The sequence below is a fragment of the Aplidium turbinatum genome, chromosome 3, assembly GCF_918807975.1.
Source record: "Aplidium turbinatum chromosome 3, kaAplTurb1.1, whole genome shotgun sequence".
Classification (NCBI taxonomy): Eukaryota; Metazoa; Chordata; class Ascidiacea; order Aplousobranchia; family Polyclinidae; genus Aplidium; species Aplidium turbinatum.
Genome location: NC_137474.1, coordinates 2,111,031 through 2,123,848, shown reverse-complemented (window position 1 = coordinate 2,123,848; position 12,818 = coordinate 2,111,031). Strand labels below are relative to the sequence as shown.

Sequence of the window (12,818 nt, the reverse complement as noted above, 5' to 3'; positions counted from 1 at the left end):
TCACACACGTTGGAATGGACTATTATAAAGGAGGAAGTACAGGGTGGAAATGCACTGAGTTAGGGTTTAGGGTTAGTAACACAGTACACAGTAACATGTTCTTTTAATTGGCTGTCGTTTAATGTTTTTATCATTTAAAGTAAACCCTAACCCTGTACTTCCTCCTTTATAATAGTCCATTCCAACGTGTGTGACGTATGATGATGTCATCATCCAGTTGACCAACAAGGCGAATTGCAAAAGAGCACCGGAATTTTTAACCAAAGTTAAACTTTGTCTACTAGATATATATATGTTTTTGCTTCCTAATAGTATATAATGTTTTTCTTAGCCCATAATTTTAATTTTTTATAAAAATTTATTCCATGACGAAGTAATAACTTAAACACTGTCTCACGTTTGTTGTCAACTATGAGAAATGCAAAATTATTTTCTAAGTTGTTGTTGCCTGTTCTTTCGGTGCATTTGCTTTGTTTCATTTTTGTTGTAACATAAATTTATTGCAGAAATTTTTGCATGTGACATAAACTTTATATTTTACAAAATGAAACAGCTTTTGCTTTTTTGTTCTTTGTTGTCTGTTCTGTCATTAGGAATGGCTTCGGATATCACATATTCAAATATCACTCAGGTAAAAAATGCTTTAATGATAGTTTACTATAAATTTCACATGAACAATGGAGAAACTAAATTGTCTTTTGGTATTTATTCTTGTTTCTCAGTTTCGTGGAAGTGATAAGATCTTTAATAGGCTAGTTTGTTTTAATTATTTTAAGCAGGATGAATTTTGAAACATTAACATAATGTGTGAGACTTATTAGCAATGTTATAAAAATTGTTATGCAACTGCAGATAATTTTTTCATTACTGGAGATATTGAAAAAGTCATATGCATTATTTTGTAATATATTAAATTGTCTCACAGGGAAACTATACTGAAATAAATGTGGAGCTCACAATATCTTCGCTGAGTCATCTTTTTGAAATGAGTCGGGAGTTTGTCAACATTGTGTTTAGACCCTTTTCTACCATAGAAGGTTTGTATCAACAATCCATTTTTATTTATTTCATTAAAGCAAAATATCCCCACTACAGTTTTAATCACTTGATTACACAGAATCTGATGTTGCAATGGAAAGAAGACTAAAATAACAGATTCCTTATTGCAGTGAAGATATGTACAGAAATGCAAAACGGCTTAGCCTTAGAGTTAACATATAGCCAATTTTTTTCTGTTTATAAATAAACGTCACATGAGATCATATCAACATAGCATTGTGTAATCTATAAACTGCCTCTAAATTGACCTATGTTTATTCATACTAATCTATTTTTTGCTTAATCAGACATCTTTTTGTCATATTTGTAGTATGTTTTTTCACTGTTGTTTCGATCCTTAATTTATGCAATGAGATGGCAAACTAGGCTTGAGATGATGCCATCTTACACAGTACTGTTTGTTTTAGTCGTTTACTAAACTATGAAGTGGTCTGCAGGAAAGCAATCGCTATATAGCCCACCATACTTTTTAAGATATATTTTTGTGCAGATGAATTAACTGTGATGTAGCTTTAATTATATTACAGCAAAATGAATTAATTTAATGGCAGAATTAATTATATTGCAGCAGAATGAAAAAGATACGTTTAAAGTGTTTAAATGTGCATAGCTGGATTAATGTTTTCATACTTGTAGATCAAACATTTGAGCAAAAAATAAAAACAAAAATTATATACACTTTAGGCATATCAGACGAGATGAGCTGAGATTTATCGGGCTACCAAAGTCAACTTTAAAAAGGTTATGTGAACAGCAGAAAGGCTTTTTGTGAGATCAGTGGACAAGGAGAAGGGTAATAGTAGCCCAGCTTGGTGCTAACGTCATCAAAGTGGAAATTAGTTGTGGATGAGGCAGCTTTCTATTGTTAGTCATTCTTATCAGTATAGCTCAATATGCTATATTGTTGAACTGTCTTCTGTGGCTACTAAAAATGATTTTGGAAATTGCACGCAATGAATATTGAAATTTCTATTACCAGTTGGTTCCTGAAACTATCCACTTAATTAATCTGTTTTCTATTAATATCAAATACAATTTTATTAATATACCATCTTCTCTGTTTAATCAGACTAATTTAACCTTTTCTCAGTGTGGCTTAGTTAAGTGAGTTTCACTATAATGCATAGGCCTACTAAACTAAGTGTTTTAGCTTTGTATATGATCCAGTTATCCATAAATTATTTATGCCTTCAGAATTTATTTTCAACATTATTGTTGGACTCAATGACAATTCACAACAATTTGTTCAAGAGCTTCTAAGCCAATGGCAAACGGTATGTTTAAATGTTTTTCTGCAATATTTTTATTTTGTATACCGTATACACTGATGATTTGGTGAAATGTAAGCTATTATTTAAAAAAATCTCTTTGTTTTATTTTTATTGGTGGTCGTGCTAAAGTATTAATATTTTTATTCTATTATTATTGTATATTTTTGTTGTAATTGATTATATTTCAAGACTTTATAATTATAGAAATAATCTTATCAATGAGTTTTCCCTTGAAGTACAGCAGGTTCCATTGTATCCGTACTTAAATCATGGTGTCTTCTGGTGGGGTCTGCTACTATTCGGCTAGTCCAATTCGGCTAGTCCGATTCGGCGAGAGCCCTTTTCGGTGAGTTCCCTATTCGGCAATTTTTTGACATTTTTTTTAAAAATTATCGGGTACCGTAGCCTAATTATTATTGTCGCTTTTACATCATTTTAACGTCGCTAAACGTTGAAATAAGACCCTAACCTCTAACCCCAACTCCTAACTCTAAAACGGCAATGATAATTAGGCTATGGTACCTATGGTAATTAGTACCCAATAATTAAAAAAAAAAATTAAAAAATTTGCCAAATAGGGAACTCGCCGAAAAGGGCTCTCGCCAAATCGGACTAGCCGAATTGGACTCGCCGAAACGGGCCATTCCGCTTCTGGTGTGTTGAGCTAAATTTTGACAGGATGTTGGAAGTGGCGATATTGTTTAGCATTTGAACAGAATAGTTTGAAGACTGCAAAATAAATTACTTTCACCAGATGAACGTTGCAACTAATGCTAGAAACGATTAATTAGATCCTGATAAACTCCCACACTTTTCAGTAGGTTATTCAGATAAATTAGTGAAATAAGAATAAAAACTACAAGAATTGGAACCAGTTTATTTGTCATACAACACAAACATAAGAATAATAAAAGATATGCCATAAACTGTTGTGTGCCATATGACGAGGAAACAGTGCAAAGACAATTGACCATTACGTAAGAAATAATGCATAATACAAAAATTAAAAATACTGCAAAAACAATGCATAATACAAAATCTGAAACCATTCCATGAGCTGACAGATATTTGGTCATTTTCTAAGCTTCCTTCAAAGAGCCAGTCTTTTCTGCTTGACAAAACATTAGAATCACTTCCAACATTCTATGAGCGTATCATTTACACCCATCAGAGGAATATAGTGCACCGTACTTTAATGATTCCTGGTAGTTTTTGTAAAATTTTCATGTGATTATTTGTTTAAAGAGTTTGTTGGATATTTATTCTTTGCTTAATGAAATTTAACTTTTCACCGCAAGACTTTGCATGGTCGACTGTATGTGGCTTATGAGGTAACACCATGAAATTCTTTCAACTTATTGTTTTGTCTGTTAACTCTGTTGCATAATTTGCAACTTTCATCAGTTTTACGTTTATGCTACAACTACAATGCAGAAAATATATTTTGGAGTTTCCATTGAAACGATGTGATTTCAACCAAAATCATACACCCGGATGGCGGATAGGCTAGAATGCTACCGTAGTTTAATTAACGGGAGAAAAAAGACTGTTTAATAAATGCATAGTTTCTTAAGTGACAATATCTGGTGGGACTAAGGTTGTTGTTAATCGGTAACGAAAGTTAAGTGTTAATGAGTTTAAAACTCCTGATTGAAAACCGATTAAATCCCTATTAGTTGCTGTGTTCATATTTGCAATGTGCATGAGTTCAATTCATCCGTGATTTTTGCTTGTTTGTGTATAAACAAGCAGGTTCATGTGCTTTTGTGTAATAATTATAGTTTTGTTTTTATGGTGAAATTTAAGCATATAATGGTAAATTGTACCGGTACGGTAATCTAAATTGAGCTTACGACTACGAGAACATTATATGCTATTTTCATGTGTTTATAGTATTTGTTGTCGTACAATCTGAAGAACATAAAATATGTTAATATATGGCTTATGACCAATTCCTGTAATCATGAACTATATTTGAACTATGTTGTAATTTATTATATTTGCATGACTTTTGAATCTGGTATAAATAGTTGGAATTCAATCATTGAAAAAGTTAAATTTGTTGATTTTATATCTTCTTTGCCTCATCTGATAAATTGAAACAAATCTGTCTTCAGGCACTGATCTCTGAAACAATATGAAACGGGACTTAGAGATTATTGTTATGTTGATCAATGAAACTGATCAATGTTTTAATTCAGACGTTTGAACGCGGCAGGTGATTAATAAATTGCTTTTCTGCGTTTCCAGTTACTTTCCTTCGAGGCTGGCTATGCAACTTGTGCCATATTTGGAATCTTGTTCGTCATTTTTACTGTCCTGGTTGGCCTGATCATGTGTGCCTGTCGCACCTGCTGCAACAACTGTGGCGGGGAACTCGTCCAATCCCACAAACGAGCCAAGAGTAAATGGAGACACTGCCTTTGTGTGTCACTGCTTATCATGTCCGTGTTCATTGCGTGAGTAGAATAGGATAATATATAATAAGCTATAATAAAAATTTTACTTTGAAGAATCAAGAAAAACTGCAAAGTACAGTTCAATGTAATAAACTGTGGTTTCATCACTTACATGTTTGTGTGTGTCGATTTGTTCGAATCGTGTGCTAAGTTTAGTTAAATTTTCCAAGCAGTATCAATAAAAATACAGTACATATAAAAATACTTTTAAAATTGCCTTGCAAAGACTAAAAGCAATCAATCCCTTCTGGGGAATTGAACCCCCATCTTTGATGTAGATTCTGTGATTGAATGATTTGTCTTTGGAGAACATTACACTTGGGATTATTCCAGTCGTATTGTATATTTGTTTTTGTTTTTTTTTATTTATTATACAATGAGGCTACTTAGTACTTATATTGACTATCAAGATCATACTACTGTTTTATTTCTACCGTAAGTTGAAGACTAGAAATAGTTTTCCTTATGTTTCATTCAACTTTTCAAGGAAGCGTTAATGACATCCATAGTTAGTTGATTTTGTGTTTTAACAAAGAAGTGAGCAACATTTCATATTCAAATAAAAAGCTATTTGAATTTGTCTGAATGTCCTAAAACGTTTGGAAATCCCGAGGCGTCTTGAAAACTAAATGGAATTTTCAAATGTCATTCCTATGCCAGTGAGGTATCCTCATATGGAAATAAGGTAGATGGAGCAAAGCTGCCAGATTTTTTTTACATTTCTAGCCCATTTTCCACTAATAAGTAGCCCAATCATTTACAAGTTGAAACAAGCTCAAAATTTGAAAGTTTGTACAATTTAAAGTTAAATAAATTTTTAGCTAGAAATAATATTCGTTTAATAAAATTTGGTGTAAAATGAAACGAAATCAACCCAGGCAAAACCCACGACTTCTAAAATTTTCAGAAACAAAACTAGCCCAATTCCACAGAAAAACCGCGGACTGGCAGTCCCTGGGCTATGGCTTTGTCTATCAGTAAACAGATTTTGGTTTGACAACGATTAATTGGCAGAATAGCCAACCAGCCAGCAAACCTGAAGAAGTTAAAACAATGTAAAAAAATAGCTGACACGTTCTCTTGGAAGAAGTAAAAACGCTTTCTTTGTCGGTTGTTGTTTGCCAACGTTCGATCAACGCAAAGTGACCATTTTTATCATAGAAAAATGTACAAAAGGTTTTATCGTTGTCCCAGATAAAAGCATGTGTTCCTTATTGTGGTCCTTTCGAAAATTTTCACATCATATTGCAATTCGATATGAGTGACCTCTATGCACTGTGTTGTATTTTTTGTTGTAATTGTGTTTTTAAAAAACCTTTACTTTGATTGTTATCTTCAGAAATCCATGCGATGCTTATTAAATATCTTTTGAAAAACCTTCACATATTTCCAACCTATGATGAGCACACCTTCTGTGCGTTGTATTTTTTTCTGTAATCCCCGATTATCTAACGCATACACGCATTATCTTGTGCGCGCATTTTGCAGATATTGACCAGAGAATTAATTCATTTTGTTATTGATTGTCGACAGTGGGCAGATGTGAAGTATTTTATTGCCCACTTGTAATCGCATGGTTGTAACCATCTGTTTAGGATTCGTCATAGCATTTATCACACAACGTTTGGTCGTGCGGCTACTCGGTGCTGATATTGCTTTCAAGTAGATTTCCGGACATCAAATCAATCAATGTAAAAAAATGACCCATTTGGTTCCTGGGTTGGTTTAAGCTAATTTTGATTTGCATCGCCAACGGTTGTGGCAACCCTGTTTAATGGTGGCAACGGGCGGTGTCAGTTTGAACGTCCTGAAGTGGCACATAAAGAATGATATGAATAATTTCCATACCTTCCTTCCCTCTCATAACAATATAAGTTGTAAAAATAGAAGACATCTTTTCCATCTTGACGTAACAGTCGACGCGGCTATGCGCTCAACAAACAAACTGCGCGATAAAACAGCAATTTTATTTGAAAATCTCATTGAATATATCAATAAATTGTTGCATACACAGAGAGATTTTGTACCTAAGTCAAGTAACATTGCATGTGTTTCGTTGGTAGCAGGTGGTCAAAAAGGTCTTTGATAGCATGCTCTATTCCACAGAGTTCCTTGTGTCTTCGTGTTTCTCACCAATGAATGGACAACTGATGTACTGCGCATCATACCCGACAAAACCACGGCCATCTTCAACAACACCATATCATACCTCGATACTGTTCCTGGCCAGCTGAAAGAAATTGTTGACCAGTATGGGCAGGTTGATACAACGTTGAGACAAGAATTGGACAGTGAGTTTTTGTTTCATGCTTTCATGCACTTTGGTTGTCTGTGGTCAACTGATCATTATCAGTCGCATTTGAACGTTTTTAGACGTTTAAGCAATGAAAAACATTTTAGTTATTTTCACATCTCTACAAGAAGAAAATAGGTTTTGCTTTTGAAGACTGGATTCTTCGTTAAGTTGTTAAATTTGAAAGAGTTTGTCGTTACAAGCTTTGTCTAGATTGACCAAATTTTAACTGCGTCGCTGTTTACATTGCATATAATAAAAGCAAATTGAGAAAATGTCTCAAAAATCTTTCAGCTATGAAATGCGTCATCTGTGTACCCATGAAGCGAGTTACAACCAACGGCGTTCTGCGAATTGTATGTCATGCTTCTTACGTCATGATCATGTGGTGTCCTGTTGTGTGATGTTTCACTTACTCTATTTATAAAACGAACTATTACAGTCATTTGATCTTTTCCTGCCTGACAGCCCGATCTAATGGTCCCACAAAGCATTGACACGTTTGCGGGGATAAAAAGTGGTATTGGCAATTTAAAATACGTTGGCAGTAAAATAGAATAAATGTCTTGGCAATTTAAAATTTGCGAACAAGATACTAGGACCTTGTTTGGAAATGGTAACCTTTCCTCTTGTAGTGCAATGTAGTGGTCGCTTCACTGTCATCAAGTGAATGTTCGAAAATCTTGTACAGAGGGCACAAAGGTTCGTTCGTTGTTTGACAACGTTGTGTCAACGTTCATGTAACAGGTTTGTGTCAAGTGTGAAACAAGTTGAACCAGTCCTTTGGTCGACACTAACACTTTTAGAGCATAAGTGCTTCAAGTGTTGTTGCTCATCTGTGTTAATTGATCGAATGTCTTCTTCACTTGTACCAAGTGGTGTGGCTGGGTGTTTCCTCAGTGGGCAACCAGCTCAGTGGCCGAGGGGTTTCGTCTTAGGCTCTAGTGGTGGTAGATCTGATGTCGATTCCAGACCGGGTCATACCAAAGGCTTTAAAAACCGGAATGGCCCATTTCGGTGAGTCCGATTCGGTGAGTCCGATCCCTGTTCGGTGATTTTTTCAATTTTTTTTTAAAATTATTGGGTACCATAGCCTAATTATCATTGCCGTTTTAGGGTTAGGGATTAGAGGTTAGGAACTCACCGAATCGGACTCACCGAATAGTAGCAGGCCCTTTGAAGTACAGTGGCACGCATGTGTGCCACAAAATAAATTATGATTTTATATTTCAAAATCGTAATATTTTGATATAATTTTTGTGCTGCAACCTCTCTATACATCAAAATTTAATTTGAAACTAGTAGTTGGAAACTCTGAACAAATTTCTTCAGACATGTCAATGGTTCAGACAATACAGACAATACAATGGTTCACTGAAAATTTATATCCAATTTCTTATGTGCGTCAAAGGGTTAAAAACGGTACCGATTGTTGTTTTTTCTTGCATATAACACAGTGACATGTCAGATAATAATGTGATGACATCGTAAATCTGATACAAAATTAAGCATGAGCTCTGTCGCTAAAAAACTGATAGCTAGCAGTTGTAGAACGACGATAAATAAAAACCATCATATTATTATAATAACCTCGGTGGGCAAATTTAACTAAATCGGTCCATTGACTACAGCTTTGATGCCAGTGTCGCGGTTTTGCCACAGAATGACAGCAACCTTGAGGGGTCAAGTTATTGAGCTTTTCAAGAGGTGGTCCCCTTCTTCTAAGTTACGTCCCCTCTTGCATCATCACTAGTACCAGACATCCAAACAAATAATTTCGACAGTAGTACAAGCTGAGCACTCTTGTAAGAAGTGTACTCTCAATTAAATTAATTAATTGCTTTCAGTGCTCAGCTTTTTGGTGCGCTATGTCATTCAGAGATGGATGTTGCTTTGTTCGTTCTTTGGCCTGCAGTTGTTGAGACAATCTCTTTTCGTCTTGATTTGCGAGTGCTTTTTGAGAAACAAAGCTTTCTCAAGTTATTTCTTCCAACTCTTGCGTTGATTCTAGTACTTGTAACCAAGTATCAACGTAAAATAACATAAAGTTTTATTTGATGGATAGTTAACAATAATTGGCACATCACGATGTCAGTAATTGCATGTTTGAGGAGACAAGCGATTATGCAAACTCATTAAACAAAAGGCGTTTCTGTGCATCGCTTTTACCTAGCCAAACGTTGAAACGACGCAAAATGTCGTGGGCTGGGGCTGCAAGTTTGTGCAGTCTCAAAAAACGTAGGATTTTGACAACTGATCTCTGACTGAAGCCAGCAGCTTTCTGAACAACTTTAGGTTCATGCGATCAAAATATTTGTTGTTATCCTCTGGAGACGAAAGTTGTATTGTTTTTTACTTTATATATATATATTTTTTTTTTCAGGGTTTGTTTGTTTGTCCAAATTTTGGTTTGTTTGTTTGTCCAAATTTTGGTTTGTTTGTTTGTCCAATAATTATGACGTCATGGTGTGCAGTGTCGACAAACTTCCGTTTTTGTATCAACTGCTGCCATTCTGCATCAGAAAGTTGAACGTTTTTTGGTGCAACACAAATTATATTATTGTCCTAAAACTCTTCTAATTCCGGTGCTTGTATCAATGATTGATTCATGTTCTCCAATCGCTAACATTAATTCCACTTCCACTTTTGTTGCTTTATTTTTGCGGAATGGCCCGTTTCGGTGAGTCCGATTCGGTGAGTTCGATTCCTTAACGGGGGATTTTTTCAATTTTTTTTTTTTATTATCGGGTACCGTAGCCTAATTATCATTGCCGTTTTAGGGTTAGGGGGTTAGGAGTTAGGGCTAGGGGTTAGAGGTTAGGAACTCACCGAATCGGACTCACCGAATAGTAGCAGACCCTTATTTTTGTACTAGTTCATCACGCGTTGTATCTGGTGCTTTTCGCCATAGAATTGATGGAATATTGAAGTGAAACCAACCCGCCACTGTTGTTACTAAACAGACAGCTTCACCCACGCTTCACATAATCAAACCTATTCGCGTATTTCCTTTATTTCTTGTCACTTTGTTGGTTTTGCTCATTTCCAACCCAAAAAAATACAACTCTGCGGCTGAGTTCATCCTGTTTGTGAAGACAGGGAAGGTTTTCTTGTCGCATGATGATGGATTAGCTCTTTATGTTTTTGACATCTTTCTTTTGTGCACAAACTGAAGGATATCTTTTGAACAAGGGCATGGTTCAATTCGACACAATCTCCATCTGGTGACGCCACGGCTGTTGACTGGATTGGCGCTAGGCCATGGCGATCTATACTACTGGCCATCCCAACGTGGCAACAGCCAAATAATGTGGGGGCCTATACGAAAATTCAATTTACCAACTGAGACAAGTGTTACAACATATAATCAGCTATTTTTATTGGTCAAGTAATGTTTTTGAGCCTAAAAATTGTAAATACAGTGCCAAAAGGTAATTAAGATGTAGTAATATTCTTAAATAAGTGGCAAGAAAGCAGGACAATAGCTACATGTTAAGAATACAATGAGAATCAAGATATCAACAGAATCAAGGTACATGAAATCAAGAGTGACCCAACTTTCAAAACACTCAGTATGTTAAAAAATTCGTTTTCTAATCCAGAAGTATTTGTTTGTTAGTAATAAATCATGCAAAGACGCCTTTTTACGCCTAATATCTTGTTAGTTGCCAAAACTTAATAGGCCCCCACATTATTTGGCTGTTGCCAAGTTGGGATGGCCAGTAGTATTGATCGCCATGCGCTAGGCACATATCAATATCCAGTGACTAAAAGTTTGTGTTTACTTTCCAAATTTTAACGTTGAGAAATGTTATTACTACTACTACTACTACCTACTACAGTATTATAGCCGATGCGGCCTTTGATGAACTAGATGCTCAGTTCGTAAATTCTTCCAATGTTTTCTTTGTCGTGCAGTGTCCCAAAGTGTTTAGTGGTTATTTGTTGGTTGGTTGTTATTACAATTTAGTTTAAAGCTTGTTTCAACTGTTAAACGTTAATGTTCGACGAAATATGAAAAGTACCGCTGTTAGCGCGCCAACTAAGCCGTGTATTTGTTGTTTGACTGATGTTGAAAGTATGCAAAAGCATGATCATTATCCGTGCACTCACTACCGGAAATAGTCATCAATAACTCCATGCAATTCCTTGCACGCGGTGGCCGGCTCCACTTTCAACAGAACCGGTCTCATTGTCTTTTTGTTTCGCTCCATTATGGTCACAATTCCTCTCATTGGACATGTTCTAAAATGTTCCAATGGGGCTTCGCCGACTCACCATTTTAAACATGTGGCTCAGACTTTCAGAATGCAGACCACATTATCTGTCAATGTCCATTATACCGACCTCTGGATAGATATATGGACCTAACAAGTAACAATGCTCCATAAACAAACAATTTGTTGGCTACTGTGCATTGAAATAACTACGTGACCTGCGACCGCCTCCAACGCAAGAAGAAGAATCGTCATAATCAACTTGTTTGGTTTGTTCTACCTTCACCGAACGGGCCACTTGATTTAGCGTAGGCCAGCGTGAGTCATAGCGCAGCGAGTTCGCCATTTGGCCTGGACAAACAGTGACAACTTAGGTACCGGACTACCGGTAGTAGACGCCTTGGATCCCAGAGGCTCAAACAAAAATGTACCATGTGTGCTACAGGGTTAGTTTTTCATCATCATCATCATCAAACGCATGGTCGCATTATCATGAGAATTGTGCGAAGAGCAACGGCAGCTAATTCAAAACTTAAACATGGCATACAAACTATTGAATTTTATTAAACTTGTCTCTAAAAGTCTGCAACCAATAAGACCCTCTCCACAAGTGAATTGTAACCTAGACAGCAAATCAGTCTGCAGACGTCGGAATGGCCCGTTTCGGTGAGTCCGATTGGGTGAGTCCAATTCGGTGAATCCGATTCGGTGAGTCCGATCTCTTAACGGGGGATTTTTTCAATTTTTTTTTTAAATTATCGGGTACCGTAGCCTAATTATCATTACCGTTTTAGGGTTAGAGGTTAGGAACTCACCGAATAGTAGCAGACCCGCAGACGTTGAATCAATTTAAAAAGCGACTGATTGGTTTTCTGGGAAACTATTGTGTAGTTTGTAACCAAATTTACCTTTATCTTAAAATTATTTTTGGCTTGTATTGGTTATTATTCAACCCGACCATAATTGTAGTTGGCAGGATGTCATGATGCGTACATAGATTGTTCTATTCTCATCACCCTTTGTTGTTTCCCTCTATGTTTAGTATACGTGTAATGTTGTGTTGTGTGTGTCTATATTTTGCTTCTACTTCATAGCATAGTAGTCATATAGATACTATGATGCTCCAATCACGATGACAATGAATATTGTGGATAACAATTTTTCTGTTTCAGATCTGGGCACCACGGTGGGAGTCCCCGTCCGGGATACTTTCCTACAATACGCTACACCCCCGCTGGACAACCTGGCTCAAGTCTCCGATGGTACGATATTTTCTAAAGTCAGTTTAGGCCTTGTCTTGGCCAACAACCGAATTAATCCACTTATCTACTAAACGTCATCATTTGTGATAATTTCAACACTTTCAGTATAATCCAATATCACCAATTGATCGGTATTTGCTTCGGGCATTTGGAATGAATGCGTAGTTGCGTACCCGAATGCCATCTCTGCGCCAGACAAAAAGTTGCAAATTATTAACTTTAAAAGTCAATCGTGCTGTCTGGACATGAAGGAGGTA

General features: G+C 36.1%; 1 protein-coding gene across 8 annotated transcripts in view; it reads left to right on the top strand.

Moving 5' to 3' along the window:
• The first annotated feature begins 510 nt into the window (after nucleotides 1-510).
• Nucleotides 511-12,818, top strand: part of LOC145766388 (prominin-1-A-like) — a 35,554-nt gene continuing 23,246 nt past the window's right edge. For 7 of the 8 annotated variants that reach the window (XR_014288713.1, XR_014288714.1, XM_082578093.1 and 4 more), the window contains exons 1-6: nucleotides 511-631; nucleotides 926-1,037; nucleotides 2,254-2,333; nucleotides 4,581-4,789; nucleotides 6,896-7,080; nucleotides 12,472-12,561. Coding sequence is in view for 6 of the 8 variants with exons in the window: in XM_082578093.1 (XP_082434219.1) it covers nucleotides 545-631; nucleotides 926-1,037; nucleotides 2,254-2,333; nucleotides 4,581-4,789; nucleotides 6,896-7,080; nucleotides 12,472-12,561 (763 nt within the window). In the remaining 2 variants the exon portion in view is untranslated. Of the gene's footprint in view, nucleotides 632-925; nucleotides 1,038-1,774; nucleotides 1,853-2,253; nucleotides 2,334-4,580; nucleotides 4,790-6,895; nucleotides 7,081-12,471; nucleotides 12,562-12,818 lie in introns of those variants that run through there. The other variant, XM_082578094.1, reaches the window with a different exon arrangement.